The sequence below is a fragment of the Limanda limanda genome, chromosome 6 (genome assembly GCF_963576545.1).
Source record: "Limanda limanda chromosome 6, fLimLim1.1, whole genome shotgun sequence".
NCBI classification, from domain to species: domain Eukaryota; kingdom Metazoa; phylum Chordata; class Actinopteri; order Pleuronectiformes; family Pleuronectidae; genus Limanda; species Limanda limanda.
The window spans coordinates 20,657,309-20,678,215 of NC_083641.1; the positions used below are offsets into that span (position 1 = coordinate 20,657,309).

Here is a 20,907-nt window from a genome sequence, read left to right on the forward strand (position 1 = left end):
CTTACTATCTGATAAGTGGGTGGAGAGATATTAAATAAAAAGCAAGAGTTATGGATGATTTGCATAGGTGCAGGTAAACATTGTGCTAAATACACTTACACTCTACCCAGCAGCAGCTTTGCAACAACAGCAGCCTAAAGAATCCGGAAAGGTTTTATAAGCTGTTGTTAAAATGCTCATCTTCATGCGTAACGCAAGAACTAATGTGATTGTCCCGGCAGCTGGTGGTTTTAAACAAAGCCCTGAGGAGAGGAGATTGAAAATAATGTCGGAGAAATAGTATAGAAAAAAACAGCTGAGCGGATAAGTATGTGTTCTCTCCCCTGTTGTCTGTTCACTGATTCTCTGCCCTAGAGCAACAGTAAGGAGGCGGCAGGGACAGGGTTATGAGACAGAGAGAGCGTACTGAGATTCATCATCATCAATACAGAAGAGACAAATGTGGAAAGATGCCTTTTACATGGAAAAGCCATTCCCTCCATGTGGAGGAGATTAGCAGCCATGCATGCTCCTCCTCACCTCCCTCTCTCCAACATTTCCCCTCTCTTTCTCTCTCAGTGAGGGCTCCTGGTGCCATGCAACCTGTCTGATCGCAAGTGTTGACAAAATGAATAAAGACGTATAGCCCCCTTGTCCAATGAGGCTTTATGGGGCCCTCCTCTTTGCACCCAAACGCTCTCAGAGAAAGAAACACACAAACCTGGGCGCTGCAGGGGGGGAGACTGACAGCTTGACACATCCTGCTTTTCAAGTGCCAGGGATGCACCGTTTTTGGTGACAGTGTGCGGCACAGAGCAAAGGGGGTCGCTGTAATAGCCCAGGGACAGCCAGGGCTTCAAATTTGCCATCAAAGCTCGACCCAGAGCTCTGTCACATTGTGTGTTGCTCAACATGTCCTGTCTGGGATCAAGAATCTCCCATTCCTGCTGATGCCAACGACAATCCAGTCCACCTCTGTTACTGAGCTGTGGCAACGCTATTCGCTCTGTCAGTCTCTCAGGCATCTTCTCACCAAGCTGCTGCAGTGACAAAAGCCATAAACATCTCAGGGTTGGTTAGGTTTCCCAGAACACTGCAGAAGAGGCAGGATTTTCAAGGATGTGTCAAAACAGCGTGTACCTATGTGATATAAGGACTGAGGGGCTGAGTCCTGTCAAATCATCCCATTAGGAGGCTCCTCTACCCCCTGATGACCAGTACAAAGGGGATTTTTCAGCACCAGTTTCTCGCTGCTCCAGCTGCTCTTCATGAAACACTCTCATAGAAACTGAGAAAACGTGTCATCCAGATACAAATCCACATAAATGTTATGTAATTAATCCTGACGTTTTGTGCCCCATTATTTCGAAAAACAGTGATTATTGCTAATGCAGATTGACAACCCTCCATTAAGATTCATTTCTGAAGTGTTTTCAGCAGCGTGGGTGATTCAATTTCCCCACAACAATAAGCGCAAAGGGAAAATTACGCATGAGCTTTAGCCTTGTGTACAATGAAAGGCTCGTGTTGGCATATACAGGAATGCGTGCACCACACAGAATATTCCTCTCCAGACGCGACATGCAGGGAGGAAAAACGAAATAATGCAACGAGCAGAAGCTTGAGAACCATCACTTACCCTTCTCCAAACTGGGATTCCTGCAAACTTCAAGTTCTGCCATTTAGGACTGGAACTGCTGGTCTCACACGATTCATCCATGCGCTTTAGAAATCATTGTTTTTGTAGCGGTTCAAATACCATCATACAAGCCCGAATAGTCAATTTCTCCATGATGATTGGACGTTCACACCAAGCGCGCCCTTGTGCTCAAGTGTCACTTTTCTTATGTCCAAAAAAACTAACGCGGGGCTGAAGTGCTCCTCGGCACCTGCCTCCCTGACAGTGAAGGCTGCGGAGTGGAATCCAAAAAAAACCCACCAAGACCCCCTTCCCATCCACAGGCTCGGCGCGCCTCGTGTCCTCACACCAGACGCAACACATGTGGGGAAACTCTAAGCTGATTTCTCTCACGCTCGACGGACCGAGGGAGAGTGGTTGTTAATGAGCAGGAGCTTAAGACCGGCGGAGGGAAATGAGCGAGGGTGGATGATAGCGCACGGAGCGGTGGCTTAACCCGCAGAGTTGGCCATTTGGATATTTCACCAGATTTCACCCGACAGTCTGGTGCAGCTGTTTGGCGACGGCTTGGATTCTCCAGCAAACTGAGCATGTGCTACATCTGTACGCGGGTCTGATTCTGGACTGCTGTTCATCTGAGTGTATCCTGAGGTTGGGGAAAGGAAAGGCACCATTGCGCAGGGATACCTCCTTCTGTGACCCACTTTACGCTCTCAGTCTCTCCCTCTCTCCGAGTGAGTGAATCCCTCTGTATTTATAGCCTCACAATTGTTCCTGAGAGAAACTAGTTATATAATAATCTATAGTTATTTTTCTTTTAAATTATGTGTTGTCCTAATTGAGTCACTCCCCTAATGAAAGTTTGGTTACACCGACGCTCGCAGATTACGCATGATCATTGTTCCACATTAAAGTCATTTAATCTGCCGGAGACAATTATTGAGTGACCGAGCATGCACTCACGTACGCGCGCACACACACACATACACAAACACTTGGAGGCAGAGGTCACCAAATCGATAAGTGCTGCCTGGAGAAGCAAAATTACATGTCTGAACACCAGAATAACCATCAGTGTCTGTGTGTTTGTGTGTTTGTGTGTGTGTGTGTGTGTGTGTGTGTGTGTGTGTGTGTGTGTGTGTGTGTGTGTGTGTGTGTGTGTGTGTGTGCGTGTGTGTGTGTGTGTGTGTGTGTGTGTGTGTGTGTGTGTGTGTGTTTGTGTGTGAATGTGTATCTCTGTGTAACTCTGTGTGTGTGTGTGTGTGTGTGTGTGTGTGTGTGTGTGTGTGTGTGTATGTGTGTTGTGTGTTTGTGTGTGTGTACCTGAAGCCTTCCTGTGAATAGTCATTTTGATTTAAGTGTAAATCTCTCTTCATCCACATCTGCCTGATCCCAGACACAGACCCTCACCCACCTTCAACCTCTCATACTGATTTATGTGCCTTGGCCAAATAAAAATCATGAGCCACTCTGTCATTCACAACAGACTGGAAACAACTGGAGGAAAGAGAGAAAATAGAAACAACTGGAGGAAAGAAAAGAAGCATAGCGGAGCAAAGCCATGTGGAAAAATAATCGAAGAAAGAATTGATGGGGCTTGTGTTTTCAAAATAGTTCTGAGTGACAAGAAAGGGCAAACTGTCGGAGAGGTGAACACAGGCAGAGATCAGCGAATCAGAAACTGATAGTTTGCCACCAGACAACTTGTTCTCTTCTTCTTCTTTACCCGTCATCCTTTTGGGAAAAAACTTCATGACAGCTTGTGCATAACAATAGTAGGATCTAGATTAGTATCGAATATGTTATCTTGTTAGAAATGGATTAGAAGGGGCAGACAGATCCTCTGTGAGCTCACTTCAATGGAACTTCGCGAAAATGTATTTTCCTTTGAAAGTGGTGATCCCAGAGATTTTTGGTTATAAATGTGTGTTAAGTCGCTATTAATTGCCAAATGAGGTAATTGGTAATTGAGCTTATGACCTAGTAATGAAAGTATTGCAATTTGTATATATTTTAGTGTTATATTATCGTCCTATATTCAAATCATTTTCATAATGAGCTCAACCAGAAACTGTAAATGTAGGATCCGATCATATCTCACCCACTGTTTTCACTTACATGTTCATTCCCGCAACTATTTCTTTCACTCTTCTTTTTGGTTCCCTCACTACGAAAGGAATCAATAAACCAATATCAAGTGTATACAACAGAGCTCATAAGATTCATTAGAAACTTCCCTCCTGGACTCACCACTGCAGCTATACAAATAATTTAGCCTTCAATTTTTTTTTCAGATCCAAAACAACAACACACACCCAGCACTCACTGCTTTACTCCAAAAACAAACCTCCACAGCATTGGCACTTCTTCCAGTCCCATCTTACCAACTAAATATTATCAGAGATCGGTTTATTTTCAGAAACAACAATCTGCAATGAGATCCCCAATCACATTATAGCAACAACTTCTGTTACACAACTCAAACATTCATAATTTGATCCAATGATTTATAGGAGCCTGCATTTGCTGTCACATCGTGCTCTTCTCTCTCATGTCTACGTGTTCTCATTTGTTGTTTTGTTCTGCCGTCTCGTTCTATCTTTTACTTTCTTTGTGATGAGATTTAGTTTCCATATTCTGCAGTAACTGAACCAAGACTGTGTATATTGTTATCACCAAAAGATCTGCAGTAAAACAGTTTTGAACTGAGTCATACCCAAAGCAGTATCTTTCTTTTCTGCTAAATAATTCAAGATTCTGAAAAAACTGCTGCATTAAGTGGCTGTAAATATAAATAGAAAATGTATTTTATCAGCTTTATTGAATTGAAGGTGACTGTAGGTGGAGGTATGTGCTCTACTGAGAGCTATTCTAGTTTGCCTTTTCTTGACAGTGGATCATTTTTGAAATGCTCCAGAGAGCTGTGGACAGGAAGGAGCAGCCACAGTGAGCTGTGAGATAAAGAGCTGCAGGCGACAATTTCCACACCTCCAACTTCTCAGCGAGTCTGCTGTACGCACACTCATGCAGCATAAAATCAGATAATTGTCATTATTGTCTGGCTCAACTGAAATCTTTACGATCGCCACTTAAATGACCTTAGACTGTGGAAGAAAAAAACAATTGGCTTGAAAATGCATTTAAACAAAGGTAGAAAATGGGTGAAATCCCCATAAATGGAATAATATCCTTATTTCTAAGAATGACAGAGGGGGAAACAGACACACACTTGTGTTTACTCTCTGCATCAATCGGGTCAATTCATCATCCACGGACGAGGGCCGAATCTGTCAAGCTGCTGCAGGGCTGGGATGTGGGATCCGCCTGTACTTAGTCAGTTTGTTGCTTTAAGTGGTCTGCGTGCTGTAGGTGTGACAGCCACAGAGGCAGATAGTTCCATCAAAGATTTGTCAGTGTGCAGCCTCACCGCCTCTAAACCCATAAACCAAGATCCATACGATGCTGTAATAAGCTGTATCTGAATTCAGCTTTGAGGAGGATGAAAAGGGAAAATGCAAGATTGGCTGCGGTTTATCAAATTGTGAATTCGATATAACTCACAGGCATAAACTGGTATGTACATGCATTATGTGTCAGGGTGATTCAGTTGATGCAAACATACAAGCACACACTTCTCTTTTTTAACATGAACATGTTTGGCTCCACTGTATCAGTACTAATGTGTACGTATGGCAATACATGTCATGTTATGCAGCCTGAGAATAAAAAGATGTCTTCTATTTACACTTACTAAAGACACAGCATCCACCTTTAATGAATTTGTAGAGGGTTTTCACTCGTGTCACACAATGATTCATGTTTAACAATTTACAATAATCACATTTCATTGAACACTGTAACTCGTTGTGCTGTTTGCCATTAGGAACATTAGTGGAGATAAGGCTCCCTCTACTGTTCATTCCCATGACATACAGTTATCTGTATGAGACCCTGCAGCCTTATCTGCTGTCCTGTATACAGCATTATTCCAGTGTGTGTGTGTTTGTGTGTTGTGTGTGTGTTGTGTGTGTGTGCCTGACACTTACCATGGAAGATGCTGTTGTCTGTGAGGAAGTGCCGGCGGTATTGTGGCTCTCCTTTTCTGTTCACCACCCAGGCGCTCATGGTGAGAGGTGGACGGCAAACAGCTGGACCCAAGAAAGAGGAGAGAATTGTATAACGTTTACATAGGATACTATAATATTGCACATGTATATGCATGTATATATATATATATAGGAGTCAACTCATAAATGACATGAAAAGGTTATAAGACAAAAGGTTTAGACGTTTTTTCATAGACCATTTTCTGCCTTCATTTAATTAAACTTGTAAATATGAACTGTGTTACTCATGGAAAACAATTTCTCACCATTGACTTTCATAACATTAGAGATAATATTTCAGGACTGATTAAAGATTTACAGTATATATTTTTTTCATAAATTAAAAGGACACATTGCTTGATAAATTATGCAAGACATATTTTAAGAGTTACATAAAAATGTTAAAGTCAAAGAGGATTTTAAATTACAAACTTCACAGATTGTGACTTAAGTATCCCAGATGTACTAGACCTGCAATACAAGACCAAAATTCAGCCTCTAATGAATTAAATGAATGAAAGGGACCTCTTTTCTCTCTGGTCCCATCTATCCAGCCACTTCTCCTTGTCAACCTTTTTGTGCCCTTGGAATTTCTTCATCTCTTTCTCCACAACATGTGTTTCCCATTTATCTTCTCTGATTCTCCTCGCCATTATTCCCGGATTCCCAATTTTCCACCACTTCCTCCTGATCACTTTTCATTCCTGCCTCCCTGACAGCCAGTTTCCCCGTCTAGAGTTTCCCCACCTGTTGCTCGTCGGTCTCAGTGTGATTTATTGTTTCCGACTACAAACACTTTCTCTCTCCATGTCTCTAACACACACACACACACACACACACACACACTCAGAGGAGATGTATAGATCTGGACATTCTCGGAGCCTCTGGGACAGTTATTGGTGTCTGGTGCCAGCTAATGTGAGGAGAGGTGACCGTCTTGTCCAACCCGTCGAGCTCAGGGGTCAAGTACCTTTGAGGTGAGAGCACCAACTCACTTTATAACACAAAAGCCTGTGATGTGTGTGGTGCCTATGACAGACCATGATCTGTTAACATGACACCAGTCTCATGATGAATCAGGGTTCATGATACAGAACTCGAAAAGGTACTTAGAAGGAATCTTACTAGTGTTTTACAATGAAAACAATCTCAGATTCAGATTACATGAGAAATATTAGGTTTCTATTCCTTTGGGCGATGGTTATACAGCAGCTTTTTACCACAGCAGTTTACATAGTACTTCATAACTTTGTCTCTTTCACACACATGCGCTGATGGAGCAATGGAGGTGCCATGCAAGACGATTCCCTCCACACTAGGTTTGACTTGGGGTTCAGTGTGTTGCCCAACGGCACTTCAACATGTAAGAATATTGGACATCCCGCTTTACCATCCGAGCCGCAGCCCTCCAGGAAACTGACCTCTTGTAAAAAAAAAAAGACCCCACAGGTCATTTGTGCTGCACCTTATAACGCCCCATAGTTACATTTTACTGCTGGGTGACCTCTAGCAGGCCTAGTAATTATTACCTGGAGCAGAGGAGGAAGTCAGGTGAGGTATTATAAAGACCAGCGAGGCTCATGTGAGGCGGAGGATGAACAGATAAAAAAGAAGGTCCAGTATATTTGTTATAATTCTGGAAGAACGACATGTTGACCGAGTTGTTGCATGAAGTTAACTTTCAAAAAAATAACACGTTTATGAAATATCCTGCAAAACTTTGAAAACTAAGAGCAAATATTTTAGCTCAAGTTCAATCTGATGCTTTGGTTGAGAACAAAACACAACTTACTGTAAATCCTCATTTCTGCTCTAAAGTAAAACATCTGTGGTGTGGAAGGGTCTAAACCTGTAAAACCACACATACACTCAATCTGAGGCTTTTCTTCATAGTCAATTTAACTCAGCTTCACCTCGTGCCCTCGAGGCCTCGGAGCTGCTCTGAACTCGCTGTAGATCACAGTCCCTTGTGGCTTACAGTTTAATTATAGAATGATGTTTTTCTAAATTACTGTTTGATTTCACAACAGAGTCCAAATTAGAGATGGGAGCCGAGCAGAGGTGGATGACTGGGGGTATTGTTAGGGCAGCTTTGGAACGTCAGGTTGTGATACAGCTAAATTACAGGAATCCACCACGAACACTGAAGTCAAGAAGTCACCAGACTGTGAGGGTGAGCAGAGATAGGCAGCAAAATAACACAATCTAGTGTTTTAACATAAATTTCAGCCAAAAACTACAACCCCCATGTTATCAAATTTAATTAATGAATTTACACTACTAGAAAGTGCGTTACATGAGAAATTTGACACATCCTTCTCTGTCCATTAAAATCAAGCTACACTATAGAATGTATATAAAGATGGGACGACATGGCAGCACCCCAAAAGTGAAAACAAAATATCTTGCTCGCCCCTCGTGGCTGGCTGCAGTATAGGTCATAAACCAAACCGTCATTTTGGGGCAGTTTCTTTATCACCCTGCTGCAATTGTTCAGTAAGTTGGGTCTTTATTAATCATTTGATTGTATGTAAACGTCTTGAAACTGATGATTGCTTGAGCATGTGTCTCATGTACCAAAAACACTTTGTCAGTACATGAGAGATTTGTTTCTGTGTGTCTGCCATGTTCATGAGTTGCAGGTTAGTAGCGCTACTCTAACTCTGACTGCGTGTAACACTAGTAGCCCTTTCATCTGCAGGAGGGGCCAAACCTCCGGGGACTGCAGTGTGTGCCTCCCTGTCAGACGCTGGAAGAGAGCGCAGCTTAAAAACAAATTTTGTCTCCCCGCCAAACTGCCGGATGAGCCACTCTGTCTCAGGGCGACAAGAAGTAGGCCGAGGATGCCCCCAAGTTGTCGTAGATATTCAAATCACGCTCAAGTAAAACAATATGAAACATGTGAATGCAGAGATTTAGTGTTTCCACTTTCCCTCTCTGACCTGCATCTTGAAATGTGTGATACAGACGTATTTCATCTGATATAACAAAGAATACAACAGATCCAAGATGTCTGTGCAGGGCAGGTATATGCTTTAGAAGAAATAAACACTCCAGAAAGCATTTCAGTCCTTTAAGTTAGCAGGACTACTGTATTTTCAGGGACTTTATGACAAATACCAGTATAGCACGCCTCCAATTTAATGAAGAACAATGTTATATTACATAATATTATAATATACGTTATTTTAAAATGAAGAACACATATATTGTATGTATAAGTCATATCTTAACTTCCTTGCAAACTCTGATTTCCTGAAACAATAGAGTGCTGTCACTTTCTATTTGACGATCAGGCTTTACATCTTGTTTACAACCTGAGTGATAACATCTGTGTCTTGTCGGTTATTTCAGGATTCAGTTCAACTACAGATAAGTCCCAGTTTTGCTCTAGTTAAAAGATTTCTGTTGTTTTTTATAATTTAAAGGAGATTATGCTAATTGTTTGAGTAATAAAAACTAATGATATGTGCTTGTTCAGGGTTGTGTGGTATTGTGGAGTATTTGCTTGGAAGCTTATAGCAATAAAGTACAATAAACAACTCTGGTTAAGTGTTTGTGAAATTATGTGTCAGGAATTATCTTTATAATGCAGGTATACAAGCACCATTGAAAGCCTTTCCTTAAAATGTACCTGAAGAGACTAAGTCATGTCCTGTGCGTTGATACTGAAACCTCACAGTCTCTCTTATCAAACATCCAAGACAAACTTTGAAAGCAGGCGTCATCACTGATAGAGACGATGAACAAACATATGACAATTAAACAGCATTCCTAATAAACTATAATGATCATGTATAGTGGCATAAAAGCATCTCTAACAAGGGCCTGCTCAGCACGCGCACACAAAGAGAGCAGCATCTGTCGCTACATACTGACACATGCCAGAGAGCACTCTACTTGGACATAAATAATGAGACACACAATGGCTGCTCTATTTTATTTGATGTGACCAGCTGGGTGATTATATCAGCCATGGGAATAATAAAGACATCTGCGTAATGTGGCTCAGTGGATTCAGTTCCATCACAGTATAGCTACCATGAGTGTAGGGATTTCCATGACGTGTTTATTAAGACTCTAAGAGTTTATCGTGCGAATATATAGATATTTCATGTCTGTGAGTGTGTGTGTTTATCGCTGCGTGTTCACCACACACTGTAAATAAAGAAAGATGACATGACGGCTCCCAATAGTGATGCCAAGGCCTCTCAATCACCACCTGGTGGCTATTTGAAGCATAGGTCATAAATTCCTCCTCCTCCATGTAAATAGATGAGACATGGGTCCAACTAAAAGTCAATATATTATATAAATCTTTCTCAAAGATGGTTTCTGTCATTTTCGGTAATTCTCATCACACTCATGTATGTCCAGGTGCTAAATTCTCTGGTAAGTTTGGTTTGAAGTTGTTAAAGACCAGTTGTGAAACACCATGATTGACAGCTGACTCGAGAGCTTGCCACCACGGCTCCATCTACTCTGCCAAAATATCCCAGTCATACGCAAAACGGCATGACTGGGATACTTTGGCTTCATTTCTGTAGAGAGGGAGAAAGTGGAGATGCATGCATTTTTCTATAGAAAGTGGGGTGTATACATGTAACCATGATACCTTCGTTAAATCTGTTATTGCACTTGGATAGAAGTGCTTCAGAAAATGTGGAGCAGGCTCATACACAACACACTGTATGTTACTCTCTACAGTGGGAATCAATTGGGAAGGCTTGGGATCCTAATTGCACTCAGCCTTTAAAGCCCCTCGCTGTTCTAGATAGTCAATGAGTAGCTTGTAATTGCCTGTTAAGCAGTTATCGGAGCAGAGAGTAAACAGTCTTGGTATGCAGATGGCTAGACAGATGGCTTCACGGTACCGAACGAGTGCTCCCTAACTCACTCGTAAACAAAAGTGTAGCAACATCCATTTTCGATACCACTTATCGAGTTGAGGGTCGCAGGGGAAGCTGGAGCCAATCGCAGCCAACATTGGGCGAGAGGCTGACTCAGCACTGTCAGCCTATCACAGGTCATGACAGGCTCACGTTTACACCTAAGGACAATTTAGGGTCTCCAATCAACCCAACAGTCTTGGGGCTATCGGAGGAAGCCGGAGAACTCAAACATGGGGAGATCAGGCAACGTCCACACAGACAGGCTGGGATTCGAACCCTCTTTCTGTGATGTAACAGGGATTACCACCCTGCCAATGTGCCGCCTAACATGGGAAATAAGATAACTACATTTGTGGGGTCATGGTCATGTTAAATACTTGTAGTGTTTGGTGAATTTATACAGTTTGTATTCCTTCTAATAATTAATGAAACAATCTATTCATTGTCTGTTTGTTTACAAGTCTGAAGTTCCTATTTTTTTATATTTATTGCTCAATAATTAATAATGTTTTTCTCAAGGTTTAACATTACCTGAGATGAACATGATCAGCCATGACGGCTGTAACAAACAGTTTCATCATTAATCCATTTGCCTCACATTTGAGAAGATGGAACCTAACAGTCCTGTTTGAGCTTTTGACCTGATAAGGAGACAGAGTGAAGCTTGAGGCAGTGAGGTCACTGAGGGGTCAGCGTTGGGTAACACAGGTGCAGGATGGACAGTGACACTATCTGAACATGTCGACAGACAATTTATGGGGTTGTAAAAAAAAAAAATCGGTGAAATCAAAGGGGTCAGCGTCAATGTGTAGGGCTGATATACTGATATAATGATGTTTGAAAGTGAAACACAGTTTTACTTTGCAGAATAATAAAACTTCCTTAGTGTTGCACACTGTAACAATGGTCAAACATTTGCCATTTTTTCTGTGTCTGTCTCCAGTGTGTGAAATACATGCCATGTTCTTCTTTTTTAAATCTTTAGGGGCTAAATCTTATTTAAACTTTGGTGCATGCACGTGTGTGAGGTAGAACGTGTATGGAGTAGTCGTCTCGCTTTACTGTGGAATTGAGGGATGGGTAAAGTCGTAAGTCAAAGCCTCAGATCTATTTCAAGCAGAGACTCCCCCTGACTCTCCCTCCTGTTCCTATCCTTTACTTTTACTCTCTAAAGTTTATAGACTCAACTTTCTGCATGTCCTGATCAGTGTCCTCGTGGACAAGAAGGTAAAAAGTGATGAACACAGTTTCCCATCGTTCCCACCGTATAAACTAGTGACAGCTTGTTTATATTCCGAATATTGTGCAAGAAAGAAAAGCCACTCTCTGCTTTTATATTTCAGTCATGCGCCTTCATATAAGCCTTCAGAGTTTGGTTCATTCAATCCCAAACTGTTCCTCCTCTGTCCTCCCTTTTTTTTCCAACAAGCAACTTCAATTATTCATGAGAGATCACAGCACCCACAAAGAGTCGTGTTTCCACTCTGACAAACCTACACCAGCAAGCTGATACACTGCTCACAATACTCCAAGTCACATAATAACAAGGGAGTCACTTTACGGCTGATGCATTCCTCCACACTCACACACACACACACACACACACACACACACATATCAGCTACAGTGCATGTGGGTGTGTGATGGAACAGCCTCCCAGTGACTCTTTATTGTGACAGCAGATAAAACAAATGGCTGAGAAACACGAGTTAACTGCAGATTTAAAAGTGGATGTATTTGGACGTGGGGCGCAGTCGCCTGTATCCATTTACATACAAACTGACAAAGATGCTCCATATGTTTGGTGTTGACAACACACACTGAGGTTTATCACAAGGCAGCAGGCATGGATAATTACTTAGGGGTGCATCTCAGTGAGTGTATGCAGCTTTCTGTCTCTTTAAATCTCTTTGTCTTTCACACCCCAGCCTACTACACACAACCCACTCAAATCAAATCAGAAAAAATCCCCCAAGGACCCTCTGCGATGGGGGAGTGCCCCCAGCTCTTTCTCTCTGGGATGGCAACCGGCTGAGTGTAATAAAGGCCTTTGTTATGCTGCCCTGCTGCAAACCTCTGCTGCTAAAAAACACCGGGGAAAAGGAGTGAGTTGCAAGCAGTAGGGAAAAGTATTTAGTTTTTATTTTAATCACACCGATCTATAGTCAACTCTGGAAGCAAACGAGCCCTAACCAAAGTGCATGACAAAAACAAACACGGGATCCAATCGGCTCAGGGGAGTAGTGTTTGTCAGAATGAAGCAGGAATAAATCAAACAATGGAAATTGATGAATGAGGTGGGGCAGTAAAGATAAGAAGCGACATTTCCTGTGTGGTTGTATTACTGAGCCTGAGCGTCCAGGCACACAGGTTTAGCAAGTGAACAAATGCATGGATACTGTACACACTGACCTACCAACAGTGCATTTAAAGTGACAGCTGACTGTGTGCAGACAAGTCAATAAAAGTACTTCATTACATGAATTAAAAACTTTAAAGCTACTCTCTTATTATTAAAATATGTGATGATGAACTCACTTACTTCTGTCCCTTCAGTTTCAGATGGTGAACCCACGTTGTCAGCCTCCTCACAGGATCTTCCCACTCTGACCACAGCAGTTTTCCTTCACAATCGTAAACTCCATGACAATGAGTGTAGATGAGTCAAAGTAGAAGAAGCAGTAAAGTGAAAAGTAAAATAGTCCCAGTGGTTTGGTGTCAGAGAGCAAAGGGACCAGCAACTTCACTGGTGTGGGCAAGTGCAAGTAGCCACCACTACAACCAGCACAGAGGCTATTCAAATGACTGCTCCTGGTGTGGGGCCAGAGTGTCTGGCAAAGCCTGGAGTGGATCCCGGAGTGGGCTGTTGCTCCAAAGGAGACTAAAGACATGATCATTCAGTCCACCATTCAAATTCAGAGTGACAATAAGAATAATAAGACAATAGAAGTAAGAATAATTAAAATAAATCAAAGCTGGGGAACTTTTGAAGCTGAAAATCCTTACTTCCCTTTTAACAATGTAATAACATCCTATTGTTATTCCATTAATTTGTATGAAGTGTAAGTTGTTCTATATTTTACATTAAAACATAGGTCAAATTATGGCCATCATTTAGAAGAGATGATGATTAATCCTAAATCCTCACTTGAAGTCCCAATTTTTTTTAATCTAAACATAGCACTTATACTATTTCTCCTTAACAGTTACTTCAACATTAAATCTGGACAAATTGTACGTGTAAACCAGGATGCTTGGATTTAATTTAACCTATTTCATTAATTTGGTTGAGTTTATTTTATTTTATTACATAAATTTATGTTATCGAGGTCTAAAACTGTATTTTTATTTTTCCTATTTCTATAGATTTACATGCACGTCACACCATATACACACCCAACCGTCAAAATAAATACCTTGTGTCCATCTACGACCTGTATTAGTTATTACCTCTATCTCAATGAGGTTATCTTTACACCTCTGTTGGTATCTTTGTTTGTTTGTAAACAAGATTAGGCAAAGAAGATTGGACAGATTACCATGACACGTGGTGGAAGGAAGCAGCAGAAGATTCTGATGCAGATCCAGGTCACTTTCAATTTTACTTTTTTCACTTATGACATTGTTTTTAAGCTTTTTAATAAATTTTTCTTTAAATAACTGTGTGTGCATTCGGGTGCAGCTCAGAAGAAAAATCTGGATCTTTCATATGGCGACTGAGGTATGAGCTCACTGTGCCATACTCTCAGATCAGATCGCATTCCCTCTCCATAAAGATTCAAACCAGCCTTCTATCAATTGAATAGAGAATGATGTAAATTATACATATGGCAAGTAACTATTCCCTGGATGGATGTTCATACATTTAAAGTCAAAGATTAATTACCAGTTGCAAATTACCTGCACAAATATAAAACAACTGTCAGTTAGTTTAGAAAACGGATGCAGTTACTCAAGCTCATATATTATCCACTAAATCATCCGCAGCACCTCATTGACCAGTGTAACTTCCCTGTGACCACTGGTTTAAGAAGCTTCACCCTGCCTCCCCCCCTGTTGTCTGTCTAAGCCGTGGTTTCCCTCCCACTCCTCCCTCTCTGACAGTTCAAAGTCTGGCTGCAACAGCCATCAGAGCTGAAATGCACCTTACAATTTAAACCCGGTCCACCAATCAGGAGCCCGCTTGGGCAGTAACAGTCACTGGTGACATTTGCACAACAAAAGGGAGACTAGCTGATTCATCGAACCCCCCCTTTTTCCCTTACCCCCTTTCCCCTCCACCGTGACTCCTCCTCTCTTGCTTTTGTTCTCAGACCCAAAATCCCCTTCTACCCCCTGTGACCCTCCTCCCCTCTGCACTAATCTCCTTGTGCCCATTGGACTGACTGCCTCGGTGCTACCTCTCCCTGCACCGAGACCCCCGTCGAGCATGCACCCCACAGGACACACATCACAGTCTGGCCTCGTTTGCAGGACCTCCTCCTCCTTTCCTTGGCTTTGCTTGGATGAAGCAGGAATACAAAAACCACAGCGCACAGGGAAAAAAAGGCACAAGGTGTTATTTGGGCCGTGAACAAAATATACAATCACATGAGCATAATCGGAGACACACGGGACATTTGCTCTGGGCCTTGTTCTTCACCAGGTGTAGAGGAACACATCTTTATTTATCTCACTGTTTTATTCAGTGCTTCAAAATCCAAGGCCTCTTTCAGGTTTGGTCACATTCCCAGTGCTTAAATACTGGTCACATTACACACACACAAGGAGCCTCTTCATTGGCACTTAAAGACCCGACCACACACCCTGCATGTAAGGCTCCCGTGGGGTTTAGGTCGGCCAATATAGAGTTCAGCCCCTTTGTATTTCACATTGGGTGTTTCTATAGCAACAGTGATTTCAGAGACGGACAAGTGGACCCCCGCACCCCCCACCCTCTCTCCATTTTGAACAATTAACATACCCCGCCCCCATCTTGTGTTTAGTGGGGTGTCCCACACACACACACACACAGGGGGATGTGCTGAGTTGTGGGTTAATAGGGTGAAGTGAAAGCTGAGGGATTAGCACCAGGATGTGAGACATGGTTTCAAACAAACATTTTTATATGAAAAAGATGACAGTCAAAAGAAATCAACTTTGTGATATCAGGCAAATTAATATATCTTTCATTGCCTTAAAAGTGCATCTATCCCACAGGACAGCCGAGTAAATCTTCCCAAACAAAGCGGCCTGAACTTCCTTTTTACACTTTATGAACAGAACAGGAACTCCGTTATATGAGTCCATAAATAGACTGACGTCACATTCTGATGACATCAGAACTTGAGACACAATTGACTTTTGTTCCACTCTGTCCTGGATCAATCAGTCAAGACCTTTTAAAGATCCTGTTCATCAGTCGGAGTAAAGCACTGTCCCTCACGGCCTTGGACGCCCTCTCCCATCGGCTGTCCTCCTTCCAAAAACCCCGCCCCTTCTTCTCGGCCTTGATCTCTGCCCTGTGCAGCCGTTTGTGGAGACGCCAGTGGAGGCGAGAGTCAGGCCGGACCGCGATGGGCCCCCTGCGAGCAAGGCCGAGCTTCAGGACCTCTTCGTTCACCCAGTAGCTCCATAACGACCCCTGCTGGACAACAGGAGACATTCAGAACTCATCAGACTCACTTATGACTCACAAACTGACAATTCTTTGTCTGAGTTTATGGAGGCCTCACCCTGCTTTGAGACACCAAACAGTGCAGTGTGTCGTCCTCGCGGCTGATCAGTTTTAGCCAGACTGTTTGGGCGGGGGCCAGGTTCTTCTGCAGCCAGTCCCTCCCCTCTGGTGTCAGCTCCACTCCGGCAAGATGCACCAGCAATGGAGACCTGGACGCACCTGGAGAGGACAGAAAAGAGCCACAGACCATATGTGTTACAAATAACATTGGTTATACTCTAAGTGACTCGTGGAGTTTCATCTTTCAAAAGTGATCTTATACGAACTCTGTATGGCTCTGAAATAAATGTATTTTTCTTTTTATTAATATTCCAATGAGGAAATGTAATTGTTTAATAGCTAATAGTCATGTCTCTCAGGTCATGTTTTGTTGTTTTATGCAAGTAAAGTATACATGTACATGACGGCTTTGCTGCCAGCTCCCCCAAGTGAAATGTCCAGAAAATGTAAGTGAGCCCACGTGAGAATGAAGCAGGAAAAGGTCTGGAAAATTCCAAGCGAGTAAGTGGGCGTGTTGATGACGTTTATAATATGCGAAGGACAATAAACTGGAAAACAACAAAAGGAATACAAATATATCCGGTTGAGAAAAGGAGCCATACACTCTGGGGTCGATGTGCTGTAAACAAAAATGCTTTGTACTTTGCAGCTGAATCTATACGACATGTTCTGCCTCCTACGTGCCCTGTAGAGACAACAGCGCCTGTGGTTGTGAACACGTCTGGCCTGGAAAATCTCCTGCTATGTTCTTCAAAGGAAAATTCCATAAAAATTGGGTCCAGACATTTGTATAGAGTTTGCAATAGAATAGTCACATTTTTTCTGCCAAATTCTCATTTAAATAGGCATCTTATACCTTTTATATATGTACACTGAATTTAGAATTAAGACGTAAAGTGTCAGGCCCACTCTAATCATGATTGATTGAGAATATAAGTAAATCACAGAAAATGCTGACCAGCTATGACGAGAACAGATGTGAGATGTTGTAGGTCAAGTGGGACAAGGTAATATTCGAAATTGCTGGATGACGCTGGTCCGTTGCATGTGAGTCCTTCACACTGAAGTTGCTGATGGAGCACTCAGTATGAAGCCTCCTGATTTTATTGCTCAGTGAGTACTATGATTCAATATGACAGCTAACAGGCTTACCTGCAACTCTTGCTTAGGACAAGATGATAAAATTCATCTGGGCTCAACTTTACAAAGTAGAGAAAAATGTCACGATGACATATTTCCTGTAACTAGATGAAAAGGTTAAGTTATTACAATATGGAACTGAGGAGAGATGCAGGAAGTGAGATTTGAGCTTTGGGACAGACTCAGACTACTAGCAAGTTGTTCTAGTGAAGGACAGACTCCAGTAAATAGACAGAACCATATCATAAATAAAGCACTGGTTTTGAACTTTATCTATTCAAATGCCCTCATGATTTCATTAAAACATTGCCCCACTTTACCCTTGTGTTTGTTAAGTAGTGTTGAGAGGACCGGCAGATGAATCGGGACATGCTCCACTTCAAGTCCTTTCTCTGTGATGGAGTGAACTTTCCCACGAAGGCTGACGTTCCTCTCGATGAAAAGAGCCGGGATCTCAGACGCAGCTTGAAATTTGGTGATCTGAGGAGGTGGAACGGGTGGTGACGTTTCATGACTCTTGGGTTTCACGTGTGAAAAATTAATTTATTAACATCAAACTGGAGAGCCTTTTTCTGTTAAATCTGCAGAAAGGAGTATTAGTGTCTAAATTTAGCCTGAAATAAAGAAGGTAAGCTATTATTTGGTGTGGAAGGTGGTGTTCTAGTGTAGTTAATTAAATAAAAAAAATGTGCAATGAAGTTCACATAGGCAAAGTAACATTTTCAGGACAATAAAGAATATTTCAAGGTAATTTTTTTTCAAATTCCAGATTGTTTCCTTGACTGGAAAAGAATAATTTAAATTTCCCGGTTTCCGAGGATGCGTGGGAACCTTGTTTTTCACTTTCTTTAATTCGTGTTTTTCAACATATTCATTGATTTCTCAGAGAATAATTCAGGGATGTAGATTTTAAAAATCAGACATGTTAAGGGGATATTTATGATTGTGAGCAATTTGGTGCCGATCTAAATAAAAATCTGTATCTAGGTAATTCAAATGTGGTTTCATAAGGTGACTGGTGGGCCTTGGCGGAGGTTTGCTATACTGAGTGGATTCTAGTTTTAATTATGGAATAGGCAACATCAAATGCATTAAATGAAAAGTGTGCACCTAACCTGTGTCAGTTTATTGTTTATTCAAACAGTGTGTGTCTTTCTGTCTTACCAGTTTGATGTTTCTTGCAATTATCAGAACACCAGCAATCGCCAGCCCAGTGCTTATGTTCTGTGTTAGAGACAAAAGAGCAGTGAAGGGCAGTGAGCCGACAGGAGGACAGAGACGTCATCGACATAGCTGAACACTGACAGTGAGAAAGACACGGGGGTATAAACCCACAGGGGTCAAAATGCGATGCCTGACAGGATATCAGATCAATGAGGAGGGTTTCTCCAAACAATTCTGAAATGGATTACTTGGATGTAGATGCAGGTGTCACCAGGTTCTACATGTCCATATATTTGCACATCAATGCTCGTGCATCACTAGTCAGTAAGTTCAAAGGACGCTCAAGCCCAGTGACTATGAGAACATACAGACCCAGTGTTATAAACCCACTGGGGTCGACTGGTGATGCTTGACACATTATCAGATGAATAAAGTGGATTATTGGAGATTAAAAAAAAGCTCCATTAACCCATATTTGTGACATTTGTTTTACCAATGACTCTGCAACTGATAAACTATATTTAGATGCAGGTGGCTGCAGGTTCTGTATGTGAGAGAATATATTTGCACATCACGCATCACCAGTCAGCTGCAGTTCAGTGGAGGCTCAAGCACACTGGCAATGAGGAACACATGGAGTGAATAAACCCACTGGGGTCAACTGGTGATGCTTGACACATTATCAGATCAATAAAGTGGCTTATTGGAGATTTAAAAAAAACTCCATTAACCCACATTTGTGACATTTGTTTTACTGGTGAATCTGCAACTGATAAACTAGATATAGACGCATGTGGCTGCAGGTTCTGTTATGTGAGTGAATATATTTGCACATCAGGCATCACCAGTCAGCTGCAGTTCAGTGGAGGCTCAAGCACACTGGCAATGGGAAACACATGGAGGGTATAAACCCACTGGGGTCAACTGGTGATGTTTGACAGGATATCAGCTCAATAAAGTGGATTATTGGTGATCTAAAGCACCATTATCCCACATTTGTGACATTTCTTAACAAATGAAACTGTTAGATTAGCTGTAGCTGCAGGTGCTGTGTGTCCATGATGTGAGTATATTTGCACTTCCATGCTCATGCATCACCAGTCAGTAAGTTCAATAGAGGCTCAAGCCCAGTGACTATGAGACCATACAGACCCAGTGTTATAAACCCACTGGGGTCGACTGGTGATGCTTGACACATTATCAGATCAATAAGGTGGATTATTGGAGATAAAAAAAAAGCTCTATTAACCCACATTTGTGACATTTGTTTTACCGATGACTCTGCAACTGATAAACTATATAAAGATGCAGGTGGCTGCAGGTTCTGTATGTGAGAGAATATATTTGCATATCAATGCTCGTGCATCACTAGTCAGGAAGTTCAAAGGACGCTAAAGCCCAGTGACTATGAGAACATACAGACCCAGGGTCAACTGGTGATGCTTGACAGGATATCAGATCAATAAAGTGGATTATTGTTGATCTAAAGCTCCATTATCCCACATTTGTGACATTTCTTAACAAATGAAAACTGTAAGATTAGCTGTAGCTGCAGGTTCTGTGTGTCCATGATGGGAGACTATTTGCACTTCCATGCTCATGCATCAGCTGCAGGACGGTGGAGCTTCCTACCCGCACAAGAGTCAAATGATCATCTGCGAGCTGTGATAGGACAGACACGACGTTGTGAGACACCTGGTCTCCGGGCTGTCCCTGTCTGTCCGCCCCTGCAGCGGCAGCCTCGGTCTCTGTCTCTCTGGAAGTCGCCGGCATGTTGTTGACATTTTCTCTCGACGCATCCGGCCGTCGCCCCGCCCCCTCGGCGTCAGGATCGCTTGCTTGTGTGGAGTCTCCGCCCTGTGGTCTGCTGAGGACATGACAGCACTGATCGCATTGTGATGATGATGATAAATAAATATACGATGTAAAGCACAATCGAAAAAAATCACATCCATGTACGCTTTGCGGTTTGGATGCAAAAGTTGTTGAGTTCCGTAATTTACACTTTGAACAGGTGGAGGATAAAAGTTGGTCGTGCACGTTGCAGCCCACAGTCACATTAGCGTTAATAAACACCGCTGGGAACAGTGACGTGCACATCTTTGTCTGCACAACTTGACCTAGATAACTTCGTGTCTGCAGCACAATTCATTGCGCAGAACAAAAGGGGGGTGCAATCAAACAATAGAACTGCCCTTTAAATGATATTCTCATTCATAATAATTCGATTGAACGTGCACATCAAGGTGTGTGTTCGGTTCCGGTGTGTGT

At 42.2% G+C, this 20,907-nt stretch overlaps 2 protein-coding genes across 2 annotated transcripts in view; both read right to left on the minus strand.

Annotated features, from left to right (window-relative positions):
• The window catches only part of plch1 (phospholipase C, eta 1), a 60,982-nt gene extending 46,939 nt beyond the window's left edge, over nucleotides 1-14,043 (minus strand). Inside the window, exons 1-3 of the mRNA XM_061072525.1 lie at nucleotides 14,033-14,043; nucleotides 13,155-13,240; nucleotides 5,665-5,766 (exon numbers count right to left, since the gene is read on the minus strand). Of these exons, the coding sequence (XP_060928508.1) occupies nucleotides 5,665-5,766; nucleotides 13,155-13,240; nucleotides 14,033-14,043 (199 nt within the window). The remainder of the gene's footprint in view (nucleotides 1-5,664; nucleotides 5,767-13,154; nucleotides 13,241-14,032) is intronic.
• A 1,660-nt stretch (nucleotides 14,044-15,703) lies between these two features.
• On the minus strand, nucleotides 15,704-20,435 carry c18h3orf33 (c18h3orf33 homolog (H. sapiens)). The gene is made up of 5 exons (XM_061073596.1): nucleotides 20,269-20,435; nucleotides 18,637-18,696; nucleotides 17,793-17,952; nucleotides 16,331-16,491; nucleotides 15,704-16,239 (listed from the first exon to the last, which is right to left on the minus strand). The coding sequence occupies exons 1-5, from the start codon at nucleotides 20,407-20,409 to the stop codon at nucleotides 15,988-15,990; spliced, it is 774 nt and encodes a 257-aa protein (XP_060929579.1). The 5' UTR covers nucleotides 20,410-20,435; the 3' UTR covers nucleotides 15,704-15,987.
• Nucleotides 20,436-20,907: the final 472 nt, after the last annotated feature.